This window comes from Orbicella franksi, chromosome 13 (assembly GCF_964199315.1).
Source record: "Orbicella franksi chromosome 13, jaOrbFran1.1, whole genome shotgun sequence".
Lineage (NCBI taxonomy): Eukaryota > Metazoa > Cnidaria > Anthozoa > Scleractinia > Merulinidae > Orbicella > Orbicella franksi.
In genome coordinates, this window is record NC_138157.1 from 21,474,976 (window position 1) to 21,502,363 (window position 27,388).

Below are 27,388 nucleotides of genomic sequence, written 5' to 3' on the forward strand. Positions count from 1 at the left end.
GGAAGAGATCTTCCTCTGTATCTGACTGCAGCATGTCCTCAATAGAAGACAGCGAGGCGCGGTCGGAGAGGGCGCTGTCCTCCGGAATGCTGAGACGCCGGCCTTGAGTGGCGTCGATTTCACTGGCTGTAGTGGACGGCTGTTGCGTGGATGTTTTGTTCGCCGTATGACGAGTGCGTTGAGGCCGACCAGGTCTTCGTTTAGATTGACTGGCCTTTCCCGTCGATGCTCGCTTGAGCCGGGCGAGGAGTTGCACTTTGGAGCCTGTTATGGGCAAATTCAGCGATTGAAGACGGAGTTTGAGGACCTCGCTGGATAGCTTCGAGAGGTCCTCACTTCTGGTAGCGACCCGAGCAGTATTCGACGAGCGGCGAGAGCGAGCCATGGAAGGTTTACAAAAATTAAACGATAGATTTACAATAAGTAATAGCTACGTTGCTTAGACGAACTCAGAATGGACTCTGAACAGTTTTCCGAGCTTTTATATGGAGACGTTCGTCTGCTTGTAAGCCAGTAGAAAAGGCTGTACTACCGAACAGCTTACCCTGACACGTGTAACATCTTAAACATGAATAGTGCTTTAATGCTTTGCACCAATACTATGGTACGTTATAACGTTCAGAAGATAACAAAGCTACAATGTTTCAGGTTTAGCTATGATAACGCTTACAGTTTGTTGACCTTTGGAATATAACTGCTCAATAGCTCTATAGAAAGTGATGCCGCCATGAACGGCTCATTCAGAACGTACGTCACGCTCCATTAACTATATTTTACTGGCGTGGCAGTAAAATCTCATTTAACACAAAATGTATTTCAAATAAGGAAAGCTCCGAGAATAAAATAAAAGGAAAGCTTCATTAAATAATACCACTCAAAAGACGGTTAGACGGACTGATGTTGTTGGTTACAAAAACGCTTTAAAAATACAAGAAAAAAAGGGGGCGCAGCCCCTCCCCTAAATCCGCCCTTGCTTACTCGCATTCTATATTGATTTTGTGACGCCGGGCCGGGCTGTTGGATGAGAACTGTTTGCAAGTACGTATCAAGCATGTATCACATTTATTCTTCGTCCAGCACTTCTTCAGAGACTGCCATAGCTTTACTTCGCGAAAGCTATACATACGTGTAGAGACGTTCCTGTTTCTTGCATCAATTTGGTCGAGCTTTTGTCTCTCGAGCTCGATGGTTAGGTTTATCAGTATCTCTTATGCTCGTTCTGAGACCACATGATTCAAACGTAGCTGTGTATGCGCAAGGTTGTTTTGCAAAATAGAAATATAAGAGATGATAAAAATCAAACCGAGCTAGCCGAAGCATTAAAACCTCTCAGAGGTTCAATTCTCCAATAGAAAAGCGTCGCAGCACAGAAAAACATAACCAAAACCTTGCAATTCCGCCATCTTGCTTGGAAATTATTTCACATCTTCGTCATATCGTAATTTATCACACCAGAATTTTCAAGTGTTGGATGATCACATAGACATAGACATGGCAATCTTTCTTGGACAATTCTGTCCAAGGGGAAAAGATGCAATGATGTTAACCCTATATGAGGCACCAACCCGTGAGACAAAGCCAGGCTACAACACCTGAACTACGTGCCCTACTCTTTGCGATAAGCGTGTGGGTTCTTTAACGTCCCCTGCTAACCATGTAACACTGAAGATGTAGGAGACGGGTCCTACGCTTTATGACCAGCCGATGCCAGGGTCTTTCGCCGCCCCTCCCAATCTGTGAGGGACAAGCCCTGGGAATTGAACGAGGTTGATTCAAAAGCTGTTTATTTTATCTAATCAGCCTTAAGTGTCAACAAATCAATCAAAAATGCAAATTTATTGTACAACAAAATCGCCTAATCAGAATATATCTAACTAGCGGAGCATCTCTAATAATCAATGAATTCTACCGAAAATTTCTTAATATGCTTATTCTTATTTCTTATGAACATAAAACAGGCCTCGTCCTTGTCATCCACATATATATTTACCCTTTTTTATATTCTAAAATTAACCCGGAATATAGCCCACATCAAAAATCAATCATACATAGCGTGGAAATGACAAGTATAATAGGCGTGAGTGAAAACTAAAAAGTACGGTAATTAAAACCAAACCGGCTAGCAATAAAATGACTGATTTTCGCTGTCCACTACTTCTAGCTTGGTCTTCTAGGTGCTATACGACACATTCGTATTCATTTTGTTTGTGTATGAATTGTGAAAAAGATGGAGGAAAAATCGTTAACGTGGCAACTCGATTACATTTAGACATTTTTCCTTAAGTTCTTTGTTTGCAAGTGTTTAATGCACTACTTTACAATGCTTATATAACTATAGCAATGGTTACCACTCACGTAGAAATGTACTGCTGAAATAAAGTGATATTACTGTGGTGACCCTCGCTCAACATTCAGAGTCAAACCTTAAGTTTATCAATCAGCTGTCGGATGCTTTTCGTCTTAAATCTACAGATGAAACTTTAATCCTTGTTTGACCATTCAAATAAAAGCTATCGAATAATACTTTCAAGTTGAAGAAATTTGTCATCTTATGTAAAAAGTACGGGTTTGATAACTACAAGCAAAATTTAACAAAAGAAAATGGCAACCCCTTCACTGCTTAGGAAGCACACCACACTGTCAACGAGTATGATTTGAGAATCAAGGTCCAGTTTAACCTAACTGTTACTATTGAATTCACAAAGATACACATATGTCCTTGTTATACCATATATGGACTGTCAAAGGCAGCCCTTCCAGCAAACACTCCACCATCCGCATGCTCAGTTGTTTTGGTCCTTACTAGGTAACCTCCCTCTTTGTTGACCAGCACTTCATCTCCGCGACTGAAACAAAATTAAACTTAAACAATTGACTAACTTTAATGCTAGTTTAATGCTTGTACATGATGTTATCATACTTGAAACTGTAATTTATGGGTATAGATTTTTTTCTATTGCCTCCTCGTGTTTTGTTTTTTAGCTGAGCGGCAAACATGAACGGAAGCGACAAACTGGATAATATTTTGTGATAGCTCACTTGAAAAGGGGGTAGAGAATAGTAGTTCAAAACTCATGGGTCTCGAAAAAAGTTCGTCGAATTTCAGCGGTCTTACAGTCTCGTATTTTTGGAGGTTACAAGCATCTCACAGTCTCGATCTTTTTTTTTTTACCAGGTAGTCTTGGAGTGTCAATTTTTTGCAAGACCAAGAAAGTCTTAGGACTGAACGCCTAGCACTCGCATTTAAAGCACTTTCAAGTCAAAATGTTTCAGGCTCGAAGTCTCGTCTTCCAGCAAAGTCTCACGTTTAATATTCAATGCCCCTACTAGCGCAACCACGACAAGAAAGACAACAAAATCGTCACTGAACAATCTTTTAAGCTAAAACGTGGCTCTACAGGGCGTCACGCTTTCTCGATATAAGATCTATTAGAAACTATCTTTCTACAACACTGCAACGTGAGATAAATCACATTGGTAAATACCTGGAACTGTTCAATTCATTAGTAATGTAAAAGGAATTGACTCAATCAAAAGGTACTATTCAGGCCACTCGAACGCGCTGTAAACCCCAATACACAACATGCACTTGTCTTTAGGTATTCACCTACCAGACTTGCCTACTTATCTACCAGATTCACCTACTCAGGCCTAAGAGACAAATCAAATTACATTGAAACCTTAAAATTCCGACAATACGCCTCAAATATACTTTTGGGCAAACGATTTTTTGGATGGGCGCATTTAAGGAGCACTTGATGATCACACAACTGTAGAACGCTTATCCCTACCACGAAAACCTGATTACATTAGGGAGCAAATGACAGCCAGTACTTTAGTTTAAAAGCACATTAAAATAATACAGAGGGATATTCCATTTATTAGATAGAAAATGGCACGATACTGGATTAAACAAAATTGAAGACTTTCTTCAAGGTAACAGGTTCCTAACTTTTAACGAATTCTGTAGCAAGTTCAAAACTAAAACAAATTTCTTGAAATACTACGGTCAATGCCACGCAGTCCCTCAAAGGTGGATCAATATTTTCAAAGGAAATGTTTCTGAACCTTTGGAAAAACGTTCTGTGAAGGATCAGATATCCTTGAATAAACTTTCTTGCAAATCGGCAACTAAATTCTTTGTTAAGGGTAAATTCATTACGCCTACAGCTGAACAAAGGATGAAAGAAGGCAACCTAAAATAATAAGATGCAATACAACTCATTTATAGTCTTCCGTTGAATGTTACCAAAGACACCAGACTCGCCATTTTCCAATGCAAGATTATTCATCACATTCTACCCACTCGACACTTTTTAGAAATTCAATGAAGAAACATGATAAATGTCACCTCTGAGGCGAAAGACAAACGTCAACCCATCTTTTTGTAACCTGTTCTGAAGCTCAACTTTTTTGGTCTCTCTTACTAATTGGTGGAACCAAAAACGGAGGTACGATCACTCTCGATGAAAATGAAATAATATATGATGTGACTGATAACTTCGCTCGTCGTCTTGGCTTAAATCTCTGCATGATTATAGCCAATTATTATTTATATACTGCTTCAAGAAAGAGGAGTTTTATTTGGATGCCTTCTGACAAATAAAATTAAAATTGACAAACATAAATCTAAATCACAGATAAACTATGTAAGAAAGCCACCTATTGTAGCTACATGCAATTAACGTAAGATATTAATAAACTGTAAATAATGTTAGTATTGTAAGATTTGTTAGTTTTGTTAAATCGTAAGTTATGTTAGCAGTAGAAGAAGAGTACGTGATTTTTGCTTGTCATGTAATGTTATTGTTGCAATAAAAAATACCAAAAATATTTTAAAAACTTAAGTTTAAAAGCTTATTACCTGATAAAAATACCCACAATGCCAAGCTCAGGAATGACGTCAGCAGGACGTATACTTGTCGACTCCTGACGAACGATAAAGTTCTTGGTAATTTGAGGTGAGATACGATCCATCAATATATACTGAGTCCTGTTTTCAGAGTTGTTAAGTAACGTGCGACGGATGTCTTCACCGTAGATGTTATTGCCTGCCAAGTCGAATAATTAGAAAAAGAAAAAGAAGAAGAAATGTCAAGGTAACCAATTCAATGTTGTGACATGTGACGCAACTACTTCTTTCGCTTACATCCTTACACGTCCAAGGTATAATGCTTTGCTGTGATATAACGCAGTTAATGTTTGCCTAGTACATTAATTTTGAAACGACGAGATCTCCAAAACCAGCAATGTCTCATTTTGTCCTGTTTTTATCTGATCACAAGCCGCCTGCTGTTTTGCTTCAAAACTATTGGCAACCTTCAAGCTTTGGTTTGTCTTTTTTTTAGCAATACAATATCTGTATAAATCAAATCACGATAGCGCACTGGACAGTGCACTGGTCAAGTTTTTAGTGTAAAACCACTGACCACCGACTGCACAAGTAAATTAACTCCCCACAGCTTTTACATATGTTAGGTCCACTTTCATATTTCTGTGTGTACCCTTCTGATTGGCTGCTTGACGAAACTCGGATGTCCTGTGCAATCTCAGCGCTACAGTTTGCAAATGATAACCTTTCGTAAACTTTCATCTATTTCTAAGTGATACATAGGACGAAAACCAACTAATTTTAACCTAGTTATTTAATGGGTTTTAGACAATACGACCACCTGGTATAAATCATTATTGCCAGCTTTCATACCTCCTCCTTCCCTCTGAGGCTTAAGAACACATTTATCTACCATCTGAAGACAACACTCTATATAATGATCGCCTTTGGGTCCCTATAATTACAGCAAAAATTTCACCCTATTCAGACGAAGTCAGATCTAACGTGACAGAATTATCTTCCAACAGTACTAGTTATTAACCAGGAAGAAATACAATAAGTATAGTGAAAGCTGCCACTTCAGCATCATGCCATCAGAAAACAAACTGAAAGTTACTGGCTAACTAGCGCTGCTGAGAACGTTACCACTGAATCAGTTTGATGTACGCACCATTCATGTGTTTTGGCAATTGTCCGCTGCAAAATGTGAGCGATACAAAACAACAGACCTTAGAGTGGGAAAAGTGTGGGAAAAGTGTAGAAAATATTGTTAAAAAACGCATCTTTGAACGACAGTTTTACACTTACTATTTTAGAGCCCTTGCAAACATGTCCAACTGGAAAACACTGTTGCGTTGCAAGGGAACGAGATTGTTTTGAGAAAAAAAAAATTGGAAGCAATGTTCGCTACGAAAAAGCAAAATTTGCTCCTGCAACAAACTTTGTGCCGGCGTGTGAACGAAAAGGGGGGCGGAGGGTTCACTGCCAGTGGGATATGTTACCACGTTTGCCAGGACCCTCAGATCCCAAGATGATCCAGGAAAAAGATTGTTTTGATAAAAAAAGTCATTAACTGAGCGGACATTACCGGGTCTAGAGTATACAATCCAGTGAAGGTTTTTCTCACTCTGCCTACTGACTCATTGTCGGGTAGGAACCTGGAAAACAAAATGTTATGATCTGCTTACAGAGTATGGCACAAGCACAATCTGAATGCGATCGCAGTAAGAATCTTTACTATCAGGCCACTATGTGTTGATTGTTTGCCACACTTCTTATATCAGATGTAAGAGTGTTCATTCTACTGAACTCTAAGGATCATTGCAGATTAGTTATTATCACCTCGTAAAATTGCTGACGGCTACTAAGGGTGTTGCCAATATAAGTAAAAGGACCCCAGTGGTGACAAACTAACCATTTTGAACAACTCCTAACTTATCCCCTACTTGGAGACCATTGCATCTCGTCCCATATATACAGAAGACCGAGTGGTAGGTCATTTGATTTGAATGCAAGGGATAGATATAATACTTGCCAATTGTGTCCCCGTATAATATAAGAGACGCGTTTCGCAGTTGTTATCTAGGCAATATCTCGGGGCTTCGGTGTGTATTTAAGGAGAGCCAATTACTAAGCTAACCTTTACGGGACGGTTGGGGAAGGATTATGTAAATGTAGTGTTAGTATAGAGGTTCGTAGTTATACCTTTCTAGGACCCCAGGGTCGCTTAGCACTTGCTGTATCTTCTTGGTTCCCATCAAATGATGCGCCACTGTAGGGCATTTAATACAACGAGACAACTCTAATGTTAAACGAGCTGACCATTCCTGAAACACCAAGCACTTGTTGAACTATTACCACTCACAATTAGACTGCAAAATACATCTCAAAAACTGATAGGTTAACTTAGCTACAACCACTTCTTTATTTGTTACTACTTGCGATCTCCATTGTAGCAATAAACCTTTAATGATCAATTAATTCTCAAAATTTAAGGATACGTTTACACGTCTACCTGGCCATGTAGAAAGAGGTAAGGATTTGTATGCTTTAAATACACACATAGCAAATTGGCGTATGAAGATAACTGAATTAGAGAGACTTCTCGTCCTCTAAACTAAGTTCCAGTGTTCTTGCTACATTTCTTATCTTAGAACTTAACTGGTACCAACTGTTTATATTATGCATAATCAACTTACCTTATCTGTGGGGTAGTCTTTGGGTGTGTAGCCTGCTCTGAAATAAGCTACGCCAACTTCAAGTCCAGTCCTGTTCACCAAGAACAGAACAGATAATTATCACTTCAACAGACCCTCTCGACAAAATGAATGTTATGTAAAGAATATATCAGTTACTGACAAAGTCCATTCAAGTCTTGTAATCGAGCGGTTTTCAACTGAGTCGTAAAACCAGAGTGATCACTCGGGCCAATCACAAAGCACACACGCAATCTTGTGAACCAATTAAAACTGACGCGAAGCGCGGGAAAATACGTGCAAGCGACTCACAGTTGGTTTTAGTTTTACTTCTGGTTGGACGAAAAAGTGGCGCGAATTTTTTAAGCCAATCGTAAAGCGTAGCAATGCAAAATCAATCACTTTTCCGCACTCAAGTGAAAACCGCTCTAAAACAGTTGTACGTGTTGCTTGAATAGCACTGACTGATTCGCTGAAAGCTGTTGATTAATAGTAGGCAGTTATCGTGTGCTGTTGTGTTGTAAATCCACGAATCTGATTGGCTCGGTCACGATCGATTATTCGCTGATAGACCACGATTATGAGCGCGTTAGTCTCGAAAGGAAAAAAAATTAACAAAGAAACTTACACAAAGATGGATTTATCGTTGCTCATTTTACCGTCTTTAAAAATGTCGTTAAGGCTCCGCCTGATCACTTTTACAACATTGTTCCTGCATAAACAGAAAAACGTACAAAAGTAATAGAAAAAAGAAACTCAGAGACATGAAAAGAATCCGATAATTAGAAGCTTTTGTTCTCACGTGAGGGCATTGCAGGTACAAGAATTAGGGCAACAAAACCTCTATCAAATTAACGCACGTTTTGTCAGAATATATTCTGATAAAATCGTGGAGATATTCAGCGTGTCCACATCTAGAGAATGGTTGGACTTGTTATTATATCTAAAAGCAATTGTTAATCCTTTGCATGTGTGTTATTGAGTGAACAGAATTAAGTGTTTACCTCTCATGAATACGGTATTCCAGCAGCCTTTGGTCATAAACATTAACCTCGTCAGGCTGAACAACGAACATGATGACAGCACTAAAAACAAAACGGTAGCAAGGCTGTTAACTACACAAACTAAACAAACAAACAAACAAACAAGTGAACAATAAGAAACTGCTCTAACCTGTCTGATCCATATAGTTCCCAGGCCCTAATGAGAGCACCAGCTGCTTCATCTAATGCGGGATTTGGAGGCACCTTGAGAAAGGACACAATACAAATCGTTAACTTACATAAGATATTTAACTCAGTGCACGAGAGTAGGAGATTTAGGTTTGGCCGAAACAATTGGTCTTGGACGATACTCTTAACACGGCCGATAAACCAGAGGAGACTGAGAGCCCGAGAATCACGCCTGGGAACAAAACTCTATTGGAATGTGACCGAGACTGTGTGTCACAGAACAAAAGTGTTGATCATGAGATAAGGTATGACTACACAACCAGTAATTATTACATGGCTAGTTCCGTGAGCGGCAAAGATGAATCAAATCCTGCACTGCGACTGGCTTCCCGAGCCGAGAGAAAAAAAAAAACTAATCGAGTAACAAATCGAGAAAAGTTTCCCACATCTGAAGCTGAAAAATTGCGCAAACCGCTCCCCTCTATAATGGATCAGCTCTTATCATAAGAAAATGTCTAATATATTTTGTAGGTGCACTTGATCCGACTAGCAATTATTAGGTATTATAGCGTCAATATAACAGAGAGAAATTCTCTAAATTAGGGATAACATTACCTTGTTCTCTCGTCCCATTGAATGTAAAAGATATCTGAAATGTGAAGGACGAAAAATGTGTCATGAGTAAAGAGCATTTCTAGCCACCATTAACCGTTTTAAACCATTTATAGAGTATTCCTGGTTAGAAGAGTGCAGTAAAATGTTAACAATCTGTAAATACGGTCTAGATAAAGGGTAAGCAATGAAAGAAAATGACCTTGACAGTTAAACATTTTACACGCCAATTACCTGTGCATGTCGGGAACAAGACAAGAAAACGAGATTCCACCGAGTGATATGGTGTTCATTTCAACCTGCTTGATGTAAATGGAGTCGGCAGAGGCATCACTACTGCTAGTACAACTGCAACATTGATCGAGTAACCCGCCTGTGGTGTCAATCAAGTAGTCAGACCGAAAAATTCCTAATGAGATTGACTGAAAGAAAACAAAATAAAACAGTTTATCACTTGCTTCTTTCTCTCCGATCTCGTATGCTTATTATTCGGCGGAGCTTTACTTGGCTGAATTAAAATGGAAAAACTCAGCCCAGAGAAAGGCAGTAAATGGCGAGAAATACGCCTTAGAATAGCAGCTTTAAAAGCATAATTTTTTCCTGCATCGTGAAATAAACTTAAAACGTAAATTATAAAGTAAATTGTATAGAACGGAATGACCTGAATGACGTCAAGATAACCACTGACGTGCAGTCTGCAAGCTAGTACTAGCTCATTGCTCAGTGTCAGTAATTTATGTTTTTTCATTTCGCCCAAACATACACCCTTGGGACGTACACTCACTGGTGTCCGCTTAATACAGGGTGTTGTGCAATAATAGTTAATTATCAACTCTTTTGTAACACAGTGTAACACAGTGTAAGATCAAACACTGCTCATAGGAGAATGTCCGATCCAGTCAGTCAATGCATCAGTCTGGAATAATCACTTTGCTTATAAAACGACATCGCTGAACAATGTTAAATGAGTCTCGCCTAGACCTTTAGAAGTAAAAAGCTCTTGAAGTGTCCGCTTGTCGCAGGTTTTGTGCAACAAAATGGCTTAATATTGGTGTCCGCATCCGCTTAACAGAGGTGTCCGCTGAATGCAGGTTTATTTTACAGTAAATATGGGAAGAAAATTATGGGACTTCAGCTGGTGTCCACTTAATAGAGGGTATCCGCTTAATACAGGTTTCACTGTATACTTTATTTTTTCTGGTTGAATCAACTGGTTTTCTACTTTTAATGACGAAGAAAAATCATAATCGTCATAATCGGCCTCAAGTCTATCACAGTCTAAGAAACAATACGAAGCCCGTTATTAGTGGAATGATGGGCGGAAGATCGTTGCCGTCAGGAACTGAGAGGCGGGGGGGGTTGGGGGGGCAGGGGTGGGGTAGGGAGCTTGACTGTACTAACCTGAGCATTTCCTTGTTCCCAGACTTTTTCATAAATGTCAAAGAGTCTTGATGTAAAGGGATCAGCAGCCACTGTGCTAAGTTGTGGAAATTTAATTATATAAAAAAAATTAAATTAAACGTGAATAGATGTAACCGATAATAATAAATCGTCATTACCTTAGAACAGTGATCTCTAATATATACATATGTAAAAAATGTTCTTATACCGTACATTGTACTGAAGAAAGATGATTACTAAATTTGGTGTTAAGCAAGCTACACCATGAATTTCTAAACCAATCAGCGAGATGGAAATTTGACAGGTTTTGCCGGTGAAAAATCAGGGTTTTACCAGTGCCACTTATAACTGGGCGGTTTTCACTCAATACTGTTCATAGTGAGTGACAATTATCGAGATTCTTCTGGATCGCCAAAAACCGAACAGCAAGTGAAACAATCTGCAGCATTATTAAATATGTGTTTAACCGCCCTCCACTGTATGTGGTTTCATTGCAAGCCCCGGCCAAACGATCGCGACATTTCAACAAAACATATCGCAACATTGTTTGGCGCAACATGTTGCGCGCGTTTGGCCACCCTGTTGCGACGTGTTGCGACATGTTGCGACATGTTGGGTGTTGTTGGCTCAAATTTGAAACTGGTCAATTTTTTCATGTAACATTTGTGGATGTGGCATGATGTTGTAGTCGTTTGGCCAGGTTCGTGCAACAACGTTGTGCCAGAGCATGCGCACTAGTTCGATTTTCAACACCCAACATGTCGCAACACGGTGGTCAGACGCGCGCAACATGTTGCTCCCAACAATGTTGCGATATGTTGCGTTCAAATATTGCGATCGTTTGGCAGGAGCATACAAATGCTGGGCCAACAGCGCTGGCATATGTTGTGTTGAAATGCTGCGATCGTTTGGCCGGGTATTGAAAATCGAACTAGTGCGCATGCCCGGGCGCAACATTGTTGGATGGACCTGGCCAAACGACTACAACATCATGCAACATCCACAAATGTTGCATGAAAAATTTGACCATTTTCAAATTTGAGCCAGCAACACCCAACATGTTGCAACCTGTCGCAACACGTCGCAACGGGGTAGCCAATGTTGCGATACGTTGCGTTGACATGTTGCGATCGTTTGGCCAGGGCTTAAGAAAACCAAGTCGTTTCCGTCGTATCCCACCAGAACAATGAAATTTCACCAGTTGAGGAATCAGTTGTTGTGGCGACAACAATCTCTAAATAAAAACGAATGACGAACTAGGAAGAGGAAGATGTCTCTGGGCCTTTAGGAGTCGTAAACTCCAAGGTTGTAGTTCACTTAGTGCAAAAAACCGCACTTTTCTTACATCCCAGGAAAACGTGTGTATAGATCATCATCTGAGATTGCTTTTCTACATAAGCCAGCTAGTTTCAAAGATGGTCTTATTGGGGTTAACCTGTAGCCATAAAATGGGCCAAAACTTTAGCCTTTAGGCGTAAAAATTGGAAAATTTTTAACCGTTAACCGTAACACTGACCAGTGTTAACCGTAAAAAACAATTTAGCCACGAAAATTTCAAGATCTCTTGTTAAGACATGTCTTGTCTTACTATAGTAGTAGGCCATAGTAGTCTACAATTCTTATAATAGTACTTTTTTCCATCCCGGAACGATCGTACAACGAACATGCATTAATTTTTAACTTTTTAAGCGATGGTTACTAATTTATAAGATATATCTGTCAACCGTTAGGAAAATAAACTAACCGTTAGCCTTAAAAAATCCAAAATATTAACCGTTGTTAGTAGCCATAAAAGCCCCAATCTCATTGAAACCCTCTTCAAGGTGCTTCTGCCACAGGACTGTCCGTACAACAAAGAGGCAACAAACGTTATGGGTACGTTTTAACGCGAAATGTACACCTGACCCACCGGTTTAAAATGCATTTTGTAAAAAATTATTGGACAGCACAGTTTGTCGGGATATGTTTGCCTAGGTTTTTAATTTGAAAGTTTTGTGGTTGTTTGTTTTCAAAAATGGGGTTCAATTTTTAGCAAAAGGCCTAGAAATAATTAATGGCATCAACGACAACAGTAAAAGAGAGCCTGGTATCGTCATGAAGTCTGGAAAAAAGGTAGCCTTTTCCAGGTGTTCAGCAGCGCGAAAAACACTTAGCGAACGAAAAATAGGGGAGAAGCGCGGCGAGACAAAGTGCTTCTCCCCTATTTTTTCGTTCGCCGGTTTTCGCGCTGCGCCCCCAACTAACCGAACACCTGGAAGAGGCTAGCAAAAAGGACGATATCTTTCCAAAGAATCTTATCCCACCGTCACAACGAACGCAACCCGCATTATTAATTGAGCTTACAAATCACGTTCTGTGCTTGCAAAGAGATTCCCCTTTGACATCGTTTTCTTGCGCATTTTGATTAACTTTAATTGATTTCAAAAGTTCAAAATTTCTAAACAAACAGACATGCATACATCACACACACACTTCAGTACATATTATCGCTATTTTTAAAATGTGGAACTGATACTGTAGATACAATGTAGCAGAAGCATAAGATTGTATATTAACCTATTTTTGTATTTGCACAATTTCATATCGTGAGCTAAAAAAATATTATTTGATTCAATGGGGATCATTGTAACTTCTCATGACAGAACGTACAATACCTCAAAAGCGCGTTCTTTGTAAATTCGTAGTCCCGGCTCACTTTGTGTACCAGCAGGTTAAAATCTGTCTGCACTTCTTTTGCATCTGTGAAAAGCTTCAGTGGAATGGGTGATGGATAAAGAGTGAAGGGAATGTGTTGTGTTTCTCCTTTAGAGTCTTTATAAACCATTCCGTGTGACATGCAGTAATCCTTGCCTTCGTTCTCAAGATATTTTACTTCATCCTGAGTAACCTCGTTGTCGCTAATATGTGGCAGACGAGCCATCATTTTGAAAGAATCTTGCTTGATTATGAATCCCCTAAAATATTATAGGAAATCTGAAATACAAAAACAGTAAGTTTCAGCAACATTTCTGAGTGAATGCAAACGTTTGACATGCGTACATCATACATAGCTTCGTCCGTCAATTACAAGCCCAGTTATTCTCCTCCCTCCACCCCACGTGGGACGTTCGTTGGAAATTAATAGCCCCATGGTGGGGCTAACTTATTTCTACACTTGTATTGCCCGGTCAATAAATTCATTATTTGAATTACAATTCTTTTTGGAAGCAATGAACGTCAACAAAATAACAACTGAAAACAAAATAACAAAACTTACAGCGGTTATCAGTAGCTTTCGCGCGACCTACAGCGCTAAAGCTGAGTTTTCGAGTTAATTTTTTCAGTCATCTCCGCTTCGGTGTTTGCTGTTGAATAAAATCTAGCCCGTGAACAGGTTTCCGGCGAGCGTAAAATTAAAACACTCAGGCGAGCAAAGCAACTTGTTTTCAAAAAGAAAATGTCTCAGCCATTGTGCCGTCATCATCATGAATGAAAAGATTATTTGAGAAATGTCTGGAGGAGCTGATAAATAAAATAATGTTTTTCAGTAGAAGCCATTGTTCAACATGCATTTTGTAGATAAATATCAATATCTGATGATCATGTCCATCTAAAGAAATAGCTAATATTAGTAACATATAGATTTAGCCAAGCCTAAACGCGGAGCTCCTAGGCCGGGTTGTTCAAAGCCCGATTAAGCTAACCCAGGGAAAGCGAGAATTTTGATTTGAGTTTTGTTTTTGTTACTTTACAGTGAGGTTTTCTGTATATAGTTTGGCCTTCTGTTTTGAGTTTGAATATAAATCTCAAACTACTCGAAACAAAAGCATTGAAAAACATTTGTATACAAGAAAAGTTTATACTACGGTTAAACTTTTAATCCTGGGTTAGCGTTAACCGGCTGCCGAACAACCTAGTCCTGATTACAGCAAATTAATTTGACATGAGCCTCGCGATCCAATCGAAAACCAGCACTTGGCCAGCGGTCAACTCCATAAAACACGTGACCTCGATGAGTTCTAAACTTGAACCCGCAATACGGTCACGTGTTACTGGTCCGCAGATCACTTTTTTTGACAGTGTCAATTGCCCATATCATGGATGTCCAATGTCAAAGAAGGTCGCTATTAGTCAAAGTCGTAGTCACAGTAATTCTTCTTGGACAATTCGTATAAAGCACCAACCCGCGAGACAAGGCCAGACCACACCGGGAACTACGTGCCCTCCTCTTTTCGATAAGTGTGTGGGTTCTTTAACGTCCCCTGCTAACCCTGTAACACTGAAGATGCAGGAGACGGGTCCTACGGTTTATAGTCCTTATCCGAGAAGACTTGAACGTCTAACCATTTGCAGATGTAATTACAAAGGCAGTAAATTCTCCTCAGTTATTTTAGGACCCTGAGTCTTGGTCCGGTCTGGGGCTCAAACCCTCGACCTCCCGCACAGCAGACTGGCGCTCTACCAAATGAGCTAAGGCGGCGGTACGCGCGTAAGTGGTACGTATACGCGGGACCCAAGATCAAGCAACATCACACCGACCCAGGCGGCCCGGAGACAACAGTAACAGAAGTTTTAGAAACAGAACGGGTAAAAGAAGTATACCGTAAATCCTCGAATTAGCGCCCAAGGAGCTGATTTCAAACATAGGAGGAGATGGGGGGTGCTTATTCGAGGGGGCGCTTAATCGAGGGGGAGGGAGAGCACTTATTTAATTTTTCCCCAATGGTGGCCTGACATGATCATTTTTGTGTTTAATGCGCATGCGCATTAAACAAATATGTTGAAAACGGTTCCGTGTTAAACCATTCCGAGTGTAAAACTTCGGAGGTCCCATGGGATTTCCCGAAGAAATGAATCGTCACGAGTGTTATTTCGCACTGTCATCGTATTAAATTGGGAAGGCCGTACACCAAGTATATGAGCGCAATGGCGACCTAATGCTGGTTCACGTCGTTCGTGTGCATGGAAGCAGAGTTCGAGTAACTTGTCGTTCGAGCGTTCAAGTAAATGCGGCCACATTGCCATAACTTCCTGGGCCTATCGCTACATGTTGTGTTGTCGTTGCCGTTTTTTCTGTTTCGAATAATTTGGACAGCTTTCCGTCGCGAGTTGGTTTCTAATTTTCAAGGTAATCTTAAGTTATTATCCATTTCTCAGTCACTATGTCGTTTTCTCCCTTTCTTCGAAAGCCAGGACACAGTTTGCAGCTACGGAGAAAGAGCTCGACGATGCGAAGAAACGAATAAATGAACAACAAGAGGAAATAGCAGAGCTTTACGACCTCCAAGACCGTTTAGAACAATATACCGGGAAAAACTCTCTTGAATTCCATGGAATTCCAGAAAGCGCGTACAACTCCACAGAAGAGGCCATCCTAAAAGTAGCAGAAGCGCTAGAGGTTCCTGTCAACTCCGATGACATTGAAATTTCCCATAAATTAAATACTCGGGGCAACAAAGCAATAATTGCAAAAATTATTAGTCACAAAGCCAAGACGAATCTCTACAGAGCTAGAACAAAACTTAAACACGTCAAACTGGCCGACCTCTTCCCCGACTCCTCCTACGCAACGAAAGTACAGACGACAAGGATCTTCATCAACGAAAACTTAACTTCCTATCGTCGCCGCATCATGTCGCGAGCTAACGAGAAACGTAGAGATGGCGAACTATTGAGCGCATGGTCGATGGACGGAACAATTTACGTGAAGACTTCGCCGAACGGGAGACCCATCAAAATCATCGAATTAGAGGACCTCGAGAATCTGTAGCCTGCTTTTAGAATTATTTTGGGAGAGAGGAAGGACTCTGTTTGGAACTGTGACTTATCTCTTTACCCTACTTGCAAAAAAGTTTAGTTGTTCTCTTTTGTGTTGTTGTGTGTATTTGTCTGTGTGCGTTGTCTGGATTGTTTATACTTTAGTGAATTTTTGTATTTTTTTTTCTCGTAATTTAATTCCTTTTTTTCTTTTCTATCGTGTAATATGAATACGGGTAGTTTGTCCAAATTTGACATCTTATCATTGAACGTTCGGGGAATCAGAGATCAAATCAAGAGGAGGAGTATATTTTCATACCTAAAAGATCAAAAAGCAAACATTTATTTTTTACAAGAAACATATTCAGCACGAGCCGATGAAAATATTTGGAGAAAAGAATGGGGTGGCGAGCTATTTTTCTCACATGGCACCATGCATAGTAAAGTGTGTGTATTTTAATTAATCCCTTTGTACAACCAAAAGTTGATTATTCTTATGCCGATGACTCGGGCAGAATAGTGTTTATTACAGTCACTCTTAATGGACAAAAACTATCACTGTGCAATATTTACGCACCTAATGACCAGGCCAATCAACTCCAATTCATGCAAGAGCTCAACAATTGCATAATCGATAAATCAGAGCTCACCTCGCTAATTGTCGGGGGAGACTGAAATTGTACTTTATCAAAAAAAGATAAGATCGGAGGTGCACCGTGGAAACCGTCCAGTTACCGTAATCGCATTCTGGCAACGATGGAAATGTTTGACTTAGTGGATATTCAAAGAATGCGACATCCAAAGTTACGCAAATTCACGTACGAATCAAAATCTCTTAAACTTAAATCTAGGATTAACTTTTTCTTAATTGCAAAAAATCTCTCTGGGGATGTAAAGAATTCGGAAATTTTCCATGCTATCGCACCTGACCATAACGCAATTTATATCTCGCTATCTTGGCCCAACAAACCTGCTCAGGGACCAGGACTCTGGAAATTTAACAACACCCTATTGAATGACATGCAGTATGTGAGTAGGGTTCGTGATACATACGCTCACGCGTGCAGTTATTAGGGACCTTAAGATACGAGGACGGGAAGGCCAGGACGGCAACGGCAGTGGACGCGAGAAACTTTCGCGGGTACCGTAGTGTCGCCAAAAACAAAATGCTTAAGATGTGCATTTTCGCAAAGGACGGCGAAGTCAATAATTCGAACCTCGTACAAGCTATTCACAGAAGCAATGACATCCATTAGACTATAAAAGAGATGGTAGAAATCTTATCCTATTAGGTTTAAACGATAGTGAACAGCGATGCTGAATTTCTTTTTCTGTATAAGTGAAGCAAACATCTGTCAATATTTCAATAGAGAAACCATAATTTCCGTATGAAAAATTAAACGAACAATCTGATCGACCTACTTCAGATGGCTTTTCAGTTACCACTAGAGCGTTTGGGATTTCTGTCGCCGAAAAATCCTGACTTTTGGTGAACGTTTCAATTTCCATCTGTAATTGTAACAAGCATCATAAAAATCAAACAAACGTTGCTTCAAGTTCCGGGTAGCATACAAAAACTAAACGTCAGTTTGAAAATGTGTATTTTATTTGCTCGATAGATGCTCCATGGCATTCATTCTTACAACATTTTATCGACTGTACTTACACTGATGTATTCTCAATGCATACAGTTTGTATTGAGCTTGCTCACTCGTGATAGCGTCTGAACAGTGACTCCAGAAACACAAACGAACAGACAAGGAATATTTTTATTCACATTTTCGTATCTCAGCGTAGTGTTCTACACTACAATCACGAAAACTGTGAACCTTATAAACATTCCTATCAATATAACTGAAAATAAAGTCGATTGGAACAGTTATCGAGGCAAAACAAGAGCAAAATACTCACGCTTTCGATACGACGGCTGGTCGGGCGAAATGCCGTCTTCGACGAGATGAGGACGGCAGAGAGATGAGTCGAGAGTTCTCGTGCGCATGCCCGGTTGAGTGAATTTACTTCCGGTAGCCGTCCTAGCTCGTCCCGTCCTGGTATCTTAAGGTGCCTATTATAGCCATGTGACGGATAAGAGACTCTTTTGGGAGTTAATGAAAATGGAAATCAGATCTGCGACTATTTCCTTTTCCAAAAATAAAGCAAAATGTATCAGCAACCGAGAACAGGAATTAAGACGTAGAATAGACCAACTTGATGTTATTATCTGCGATAATTTTTCTTCTCCTTACATCGATGGAGTACTACGGGAGTATGACGGACTGAAAACGGAACTTAAGTCAATTTACGAAGAAAAAGGAAAACAGGCAATGTTTAGAGCAAATTGCCGCTGGATAGAAAATGGTGAACGCCCAACAAAGTATTTTTTCAATCTTGAAAAAAGTAATTACAACAAAAAAACTATCAGTGAACTTCGATTACAAGATGACTCTATTACGCGCAACGAGACACTGATTCTAGAGCAAATTGTAGATTATTATAGAAACCTATATACCTCGGATTTAACCTTTTCTGAAAGTGCTCATGACACATTCACTGAAAATGTTGAATCACTTAAGCTTTCAGAGGACGTGCAAGGAACCTTGGAGGGTCCACTTACGTACGAAGAATGCAAAAAGATACTAGAAACCTTTCAGAATGATAAAGCACCGGGGGAAGATGGATTTACCGTTGAATTTTATACCTGTTTTTTATCTTTTAGGAAACGATTTAATAGCAAGTTTCAACGAAGCGCACGAGAAAGGTGAACTCTCCATTTCACAACGAAGGGGAATAATTACTTTAGTTCCGAAAGAAGACGGGTCACTCCTAGTTCTTTCAAACTGGAGACCGATTACTTTGCTTAATGTTGATCTTAAAATAGCGTCAAAAGCAATAGCCAAACGCATTGAACCGACACTACCAAACCTGATCCACTCTGACCAAACAGGCTTCGTAAAAGGGAGATACATTGGGGAAAATATCCGACTTATAGGTGACATAACGGAATATACGAGTCTACAAAACTCACCTGGCATTCTAACCTCCCTAGACTTCCGTAAAGCTTTTGATTCGATTGAATGGCCCTTTATAATGAAAACGTTAGACCATTTTAATTTTGGTAGTGACATCAAGCGCTGGATGAAGATATTCTACACGAACACAGAAAGTGCGGTACAAAACAATGGTTTTATAACCAGTTGGCTTAAACCATCAAAAGGAGTTCGGCAAGGTTGCCCACTCTCCCCTTATTTGTTTATTCCTTCTGCGGAGGTACTCTCAAATAAGATACGTCAGGATTCCAATGTGAGAGGAATCAAAGTCTTCGGGAAGGAAATCAAGCTGTCCCAATTCGCTGATGATACAACTCTATTCAATGCGGACATAGAATCTTTAGAAATGGCCTTGAAAATTGTTGGGGATTTCGAACGAATTGCTGGTCTGTCCCTAAATGTCCCGGGGGAGGTACTTTGGGAATTTCTGGGTGGGGATGTGCCGCTGGGACCCTGGAACCCTTAGCCTAAACCAGAGTTAGTTCAGCTGAATTTTGCTACCCTATACTAGAGAAAACTCCCCCAAATCCCCCCATCTATCGACACTGTTGAGGCTGATTTGCGTAAATTTAAACTTGCTGATTTGATTTTTTAAATATATTTTTGAGTGGTAATTCCTGGTTTCCTTAGTCTAGATGAAATCTTCAACCAACCAGTCAGTTTTGTGAAAAATGATACCCTATTCTAGACCCAAAAGCTCTGATTTATATACCCTTTCCTAGAGTAAACTGCTTGAAAACCATACCCTTCACAGCGGCACATACCTATATAGCCCATATATGGCAGTGCCCCCCCCCCCCCCCCGGGCTAAATGTAAAGAAAACGAAGGCGCTTTGGTTGGGGAAATGGAAAAGTAATAGAAGTAAGCCTCTGGATTTAAAATGATTCCACAGCCCCGTTAAGATATTGGGGATATATTTTTCGTATAATATTAAGGAGAATAACGAGCTCAACTTCGACAAAAAGATCCAAAAGTTGCAAACTAAGCTGGATATGTGGAGTTCACGGGACTTGACGATATTTGGAAGAGCCATGTTAATTAAAACCTTGGGTATATCGCAACTTATTTATTCGGCCTCTAATGTGGATGTTCCCAAAGGAATTGTGGAAATTGTAAGAACAAAATCTTTTAAGTTCCTCTGGAAAAACAAAAAAGATAAAATAAAAAGATCAGGCCTTTACCAAGATCCAGACAATGGTGGAATACGCATGACCGACTTTGATATTATGTTAAAAGCCTTAAAACTCGCCTGGATCACGAGACTGTTGCGGACTTCGGACAATAGTAATTGGTGTATTATTCCAGAGCACTATTTCAGAAGAAAGGGAGGGTTAAACTTTCTACTAGGGTGCAACTACGACACAAATTATTCTAAAGACCTCCCGCCCTTCTATAAGATACTAGACTTCTTCAACGAATTAAAAACTCTTTACTCGTATGATCAAAAGCAGGAGTTAGTTTTGTTTAATAACAAAGATATATTGGTGGACGGGAAACCCATCTTCCTTAGTGAATGGTTTAAAAAGGATATTCTATCGATTAATGACCTATTGAATGAAAGTGGCAATTTTTTAACATTCCGCGAGTTTTGTGATAAATATTCCTGTGAATCCAATTTTTTACAGTATCATCAAGTTGTTAGCGCTATTCCGGAACGCTTAAGGTCTTTAGCCAAGTGCTCCGACATCATCAACAAATCATTTTTTACCGGAAATAATATCTTTTCCCTCAACGAATCCACACAAATTAATCTGTACAAGGCTAAATCAAAGGACTTTTATAATTTGCTTAACGTCAAGATTCACACCGAAGATCAAACGAGCCCTAAACGTTGGAGCGAAAAACTCTCGTTAAAAAAGGACGTGTGGACTAAGATCTTTAAATCACTAAAAAACATTTGTAAGGAAACTAAACTCAAAGAGTTTCAATTTAAATTAATCCATAGAACGATAGTAACTAAGAAAGAATTATTCAGATTTGGTATTAAGGCGGACGATGAATGTCTATACTGCGGAGATAAAGATTCAATTGAGCACTCTTTTATCGAATGTATGTTTACCAAATTGTTTACCCAAAAAGTCTTGAACTGGTTCAACCAAGTGAATGCGTGTCAAGTTTCTCCTATCACAGAGGAGACCTTGTTCGGTATTACTACAAGCTCCCACGACATAGCAATAATACGGAAATTCAACTACACTACCTTATTTATGCGCCATTATATTTATTCAAGCAAGTTAAATAGCCTGGCCATCTCCATTCAGGATTTTATCAGTAAGCTACACATTAAATACAATCTTGAAAATTTGTCTTAATTAAATGTTTTAGTGAGAAGTACTCCTCCCTCCTCAAAGTCAATATACAGTATAACGTATTGTAAGTAACTGTATGTAGAGCAAGTAATGTAAGTAGAGTATTACACTGTTAGCAGTGTAAGTAGCCCGTATCGCAAGTAATTGTATTTTCTGTAAGGAACTGTATTGAGTATTGTATTGCCAGCATAAGTAACCCGTATTGTAAGTAACGTAAGTAAGTATTGTAGAACTGTGTTTTGTAAATTAAAATTATTAAAAAATATATATATATATTTGATATGATTGGTCCAACGACCACTGTGTCTGTAGACTACAAATCAAGGGAATGCAACATTCTTTGGTGAAGATACTGGTGAGCAATGTGTTAAATTGTCTCATCAAATAGAATATATTAATTTGCAAACTTATTTCACTCTGAACATAATTAGTGGAAATAACCTATATAGCTCTTCAAGATATTCTGTATGAACAAATGACTGTTTGCTGTAGACTGATACACGTAGCTAGCTGACTTACATCCAGGGGGTCTATGACATTTCTAGACTGCACACTTTTTATTCATTATCGCATCCTCATTTCCACTACCGAGAGCTAACTGTAAACAGGCTAACCTGAGCATTATTTAGGCTAGCCTGAGTGATATTTAGGCTAAGCAGAGTGATTTTTAGGCTAACCAGGTCACTATTTAGGCCTAAATGTAGTTTGCAGTTTGCAAATGTCATACACTGCATTCCATGTTTGTTTTCAATTTTTGATAGATGTATACATGTACAATACAATACAATACCTTGAAATGCTCTATTCCCTCTGTGAGATGTGCCTGCAGGGAATCATGGTAGTTGTATTTATAAAAACAAATATCCACTCCAAGATAATTAATACAACTACCATTATGTTTCCCTGAAGGCCCATCTCATGGAGGGAATGGGTATTATGGCATACCATGCAATGCAATACAACAGATATATCTTAATAGATGTTTTGATGTACAAAGTATTGCTCTATATTATTATGAGTCAATGTGCTGTATTTTGATGAGCAAGTCAATACACAAGCAACGAGTAAAATTATACTTCGATACTACACATGAAATCTTTTACTAAGCGATTTATTGCCCAAATGTTGTAGTCAATAATTATTTATCAGTGAAAGAGGGAAAGTGGGACAGTTTTGCATGTCTTGCACAGACCTGACAAGTCGGATTTCTGCTATAAAAATAACTAATTATACAATTTTGCTGTATGTTTGTACCCTTTCACGTGTTTTTTGGACTATTATTACTGCAGTTCAACATAATCATGTGAGTTATAAACAGATCCAGTGAAACAAAGCAACACTGAGTTTCACACATAATGTAAAATGCAAATTCAAAATTAACAGTGCTGACATTTACCTTCAGATGCAAAAGCAAATGAAATACCAAGATTTTGACCTGCACCTACAAAGAAGTAACTAATGTACAGAAAAGTTGAGGACAGTTGCTTTGGAAACATGTTCTTACACTTTGAGTTAAAGTTGGCACTGAACAATTTTGATACTAACAACAACGCAAGACATCTGCACCATGTCATGTCAGATGTGAGTGCAAGAATCTAGTAAGCCAAAGTCAGGCACACTGGGCAATGGGAAATGGAACACTCTGTTCTCCATTGTTATTATTATTATTATTTTTTTTTTCATACAAGTATTTAACTTTGTATCAACGTCTCATCAATATGTTTTATGTGAGGAGTTGAGCTAATTCACATAATTCTTTGTCCAACTATTGTATTCTGACAACCACTTGAAGATTTTGATTCAGTTAATTATTAGAAACACTCTTCTGTGCAGCAGACATGCTACAAACAACTACCCATTGATCAACATGCAAACTTACAACAGGCTATCGTAAGAAGTATACAAAATGTACAGTGATTAGCATTATTGCTTTCTTTTTATTGCACTTACAGTTATATTTTAATGAAAGAACCTTGTAAATTCTCCATGCAAATTGATTGTTGTTCAACATGTCTATATTCCCTTTACAGCCATGGTAAAAACTTAATATCAGAACTTCAGTGTAATTCAAGGCCATTAAGGCGTTGACTTGGGGCTAACTTTCTCAGTTACTGACTTTTATGTAGTAGGCTTAGTAATTCCAGGAAACCATCTTGACACTTCATGTACAAGTTAATTTGACATTTGTCGGTAAACGTCTGTCAATAACATTTCATGCTTAAAACTTATAATCTTTTCCACTACTCCATGGACGGCTCCCCCGTTATGATTATGGCTCCAGTTGGCTGAAAACGCATTAAACACGCGTACGCATTGCGGACCTATTTTTTTTAATACATCATCTGCGCGTAAACAACAACATAAGCTGCTTATCGGTATAAAATACTGATCTTAAAGTTTAAAGCGCAGCACCATACTTAACATGTTCAACTCGTTCACTTAACGTGTTCCCAAACTGAAACAGTGTACAAATCTAATACTACACAACGAAAACTATACATCCTTTGTTGTCTCAGTACTCCTCCACAAAATGGGGGGACAGGAGGGGGGGCGCTTATTTCAAATTTTGACCTATAGGAGGGGCGCTTATTCGATGGGGGCGTTAGTATTTACGGTGTTCAAAACGAAATTACGTCAAGGTCAGAAAAGCCAGAATACACTAGTAGTGCTGAATTTAGCAAAAGCTAAAAATTACGCCCGGTTTGCTAACTTATAGCATAACAAAGATATCAGTGACGTCACCTATTGTTATTAATATGCCAACCAGAGAACTATTGGGTGGTGAGACAAAGAGTTCTTTTGTTTAACGTTTTGAACATTTAAATAACAAAGACAATGTTTGTAAACATAGATCTTCGCTATGCCAAAGATTATTCTAGCACAATCGACAAAAGCCTAATTGGGTCAAACTAATTATTCAAAATTGCAATTTATGATACACAAAAGTAAGATTTGTTCATAATACGGAAATTGCAAAGAGCAGCATCAGCGTCGGTCAGTCAGCGTACATGTAAGCTCATGTAGCTGATTTCTTCAGCCGTCACGCAGTTTCTAGAACAGACAGTATTTTTATGTGAACTAATGAATGATTTCAGGGAGGGGAACCGAGGCATTTTCCTCGGTAAACGTTTTGAATTTAATATTGATTTCAAGTTCCCGTCGGAGGCTATGCATTAAAAAATAAATAAGCATTTTAAATGAAGCGTTTTTCCGATATTGCCTCGGCAACGGTCTTGTCTAGCTGTGTCTAGCTATTAGACCGTGAATTTAAATTTAAATCAATACAAGAAGCCGAAATATCGTTATTTTCGCAGCCATTGTGTGGTGATTGCTTTTCAAAGGTTGGCGGGCCAAATAATATCTCAAGGAAGTTTCAAAATATATCCCCATAGATTATACTTGGTGTTGTGAGGATAGCAAGATTAATACATGCTCCCATGTACCTGACACGATGAATGCCAACTAATCGTGGTCTCTATATGAAGTACAGTTAGACTTCCTGTACATATCCATTATCAGCCGTACCGATAGCGGTTCTGCAAGGTAAACATCAAGAAGTTGCCTACCATGCTGATCGACAAGATCGGCAGAAAGCAGACGAAAGAAAAACAAAATACAGGCTATTCGTGGAAATAACTTCACAATTTTAACTTACGTTCCACGTTCTACAGGGACGAAATTTGCGAATTCCGCCTTGTCTGTCCGTCGTTGATACACTTTATTCAACTAGCGACGGTATGACGTGACTTTGAACCACCCGTTTGCCCGGGTATGACCATATTTGGTGAACTTCCGTGACATTCGACGTAAGGTTTATGATTCCAAACATGTTGTTGGTCCACGATGTCAGAAGCGTTTCCTGAATTTCGGACAAAAATTTGTCCAAAAATAAATCTGTCCGAGGTTTTACATGTAAATGCCCGGAGATTTGAAAGTTATGCACTTAAGTTTACATTGTGTAACGGTAAGGCATTAATAAAGTTTACAAGTAAGACTGCGGAACATCCCTATAACTCAGTTGAGCATTAATTTAGCTCTATTCCGAGAACATTGATTTTAGACTAGAAATCAATAAGTAATATAAGGAGTAACGTAATTCGACGTTTCGATGTATGTAACGATTGCTATTCTTGATAATGTTAGATGCTTTAACAAGCAACTGACCATTCGAAATCGATAAGTAACCTTTATTTCTGATAAAAATTAAAATGGATCCATAAACTTACATGGTTGCACCTGTAAAAAAAGTGTTCCCTCGCGCACCACAGGGAGAGAGAGAGTGAGACGAGTTCTCGTGTGGTCTTGTGTTCGACTCAAAAGAATATTTCTTTGCATCGTGTGACCCAATTTCCGTTCTGAGAGGCTAACGCTCTGGGGGAAATTCCCTGGTCATTTTTTAGCTTCTAAAAAAGAGTGAGAGTTAACCCTCGGTATTGTATTCTTGGCAAATAAAAATAATGTGTTTTGAACAACACAAGCCCGGACGTGCTCTTTGTGCTCATGTGCGTGACAATTAGAGGTACGCAAAGCGTAGATACAATATTCGGGTTTTCAGCTTCTCTTTTATCAGTTCTACGTGGCTCAACATTGCATATGCACCTTGTTTCCAACGTATATATGTTTAGCTGCGAACATCCCTGCTATGCCTTCGTATAAAGAAAACCCTGCTTGTTATTCCTTTTTTTTTTTTCAGCAATACCTGCCAAGCTTTATGGTAGTTGAAACAGTAACCTGTTCAATCAAAAGCGGTAGATCTGTTTAATGACGTTTCTTTGACAGTGTTTTATAGAAAACGTGGGGCAAGCAGATGTTTCTGTTAAAATATTTCGACGAATGGAAGGTAAATTGTGTTTATAGCTGAGATTCAGACGCGTTCACTGGAAATAACGGCACCTTCAAAGTGTCCTTAAGTTCATTGCCTCCCAAGTAAAATATGACCTCAGAATCAGTCAATAAGACCGGTGTCAGAGTCGAATTTCTCGTGTATCAGACCCAAATATATTGGAAGCAAAATGCGTGAAAATTTCTCTTTGGAATTATGTGACATTTAACCAGTTCCCTACTTCATTTAACTGGTCTCACAGGTTTGTTCTCAGACATAGATACCAAATTCAGCAAATACTTGTAACTAATTGTCCGAGAAGGAAACATTTTATCGTTTAAAAATTACGTCAGCTACAGGTAATTAGGGTAATGCGGGTTGCAATTTCTTTACTTGAAATGTGGGTTAAAAGGCCAAACCCAATAAATCTACTTGGAACTTTTTATGCTCACTTGAAGTAACAAATTGTCCAATGACGATAAAACAACGGATCAAACAGAGCCATTTTTCGATAACACCCAAGTTAACACCTACAAATGCAAATCTCAATTTTCCCTCAGTTTTTCACTACCGTAATTGTTCACGGTAAAAATCGGTTATCAAAATATCGCCTTAGGCCATTTTTAAGTTCCAAAAAAACGAAAACAAAAACACTGTAATCAGCTGTTACCTTGTTTTTAAGGTTGGAGATCGTATTTACTCGTCCAGCGCTGAAGCGATTCCCCAGACTGCGGCCTACGTGTGGTCAACTCACAGCTCAG

At 39.1% G+C, this 27,388-nt stretch overlaps 1 protein-coding gene across 2 annotated transcripts; it reads right to left on the reverse strand.

Moving 5' to 3' along the window:
- Positions 1-1,853: 1,853 nt before the first annotated feature.
- LOC145465978 (glutathione synthetase-like) lies at positions 1,854-27,377 on the reverse strand. 2 transcript variants are annotated; one of them, XM_081449753.1, is made up of 15 exons: positions 25,461-25,918; positions 25,249-25,341; positions 13,367-13,685; positions 10,713-10,788; positions 9,546-9,733; positions 9,315-9,348; positions 8,701-8,774; positions 8,532-8,612; positions 8,156-8,239; positions 7,531-7,600; positions 7,037-7,158; positions 6,420-6,489; positions 5,705-5,786; positions 4,865-5,051; positions 1,854-2,846 (listed from the first exon to the last, which is right to left on the reverse strand). In XM_081449753.1, the coding sequence occupies exons 3-15, from the start codon at positions 13,633-13,635 to the stop codon at positions 2,723-2,725; spliced, it is 1,461 nt and encodes a 486-aa protein (XP_081305879.1). In that variant the 5' UTR covers positions 13,636-13,685; positions 25,249-25,341; positions 25,461-25,918; the 3' UTR covers positions 1,854-2,722. The 2 variants fall into 2 exon arrangements, with proteins under 2 accessions (XP_081305879.1, XP_081305880.1); XM_081449754.1 differs by lacking the exons at positions 25,249-25,341; positions 25,461-25,918 and adding an exon at positions 27,298-27,377.
- Between the last annotated feature and the right edge of the window lie 11 nt (positions 27,378-27,388).

Bases quoted from the DNA above. Each gene is read 5' to 3' on its own strand.
- LOC145465978 (XM_081449754.1), bottom strand. From the start codon at position 13,635: ATGATGGCTCGTCTGCCACATATTAGCGACAACGAGGTTACTCAGGAT. The intron at 9,734-10,712 runs GTTAGTACAGTC...GTTTTCTTTCAG, and splicing joins GGGAACAAGGAAATGCTCAG to TCAATCTCATTAGGAATTTT. The intron at 5,052-5,704 runs GTATGAAAGCTG...TCGACTTGGCAG, and splicing joins GCCTCAGAGGGAAGGAGGAG to GCAATAACATCTACGGTGAA.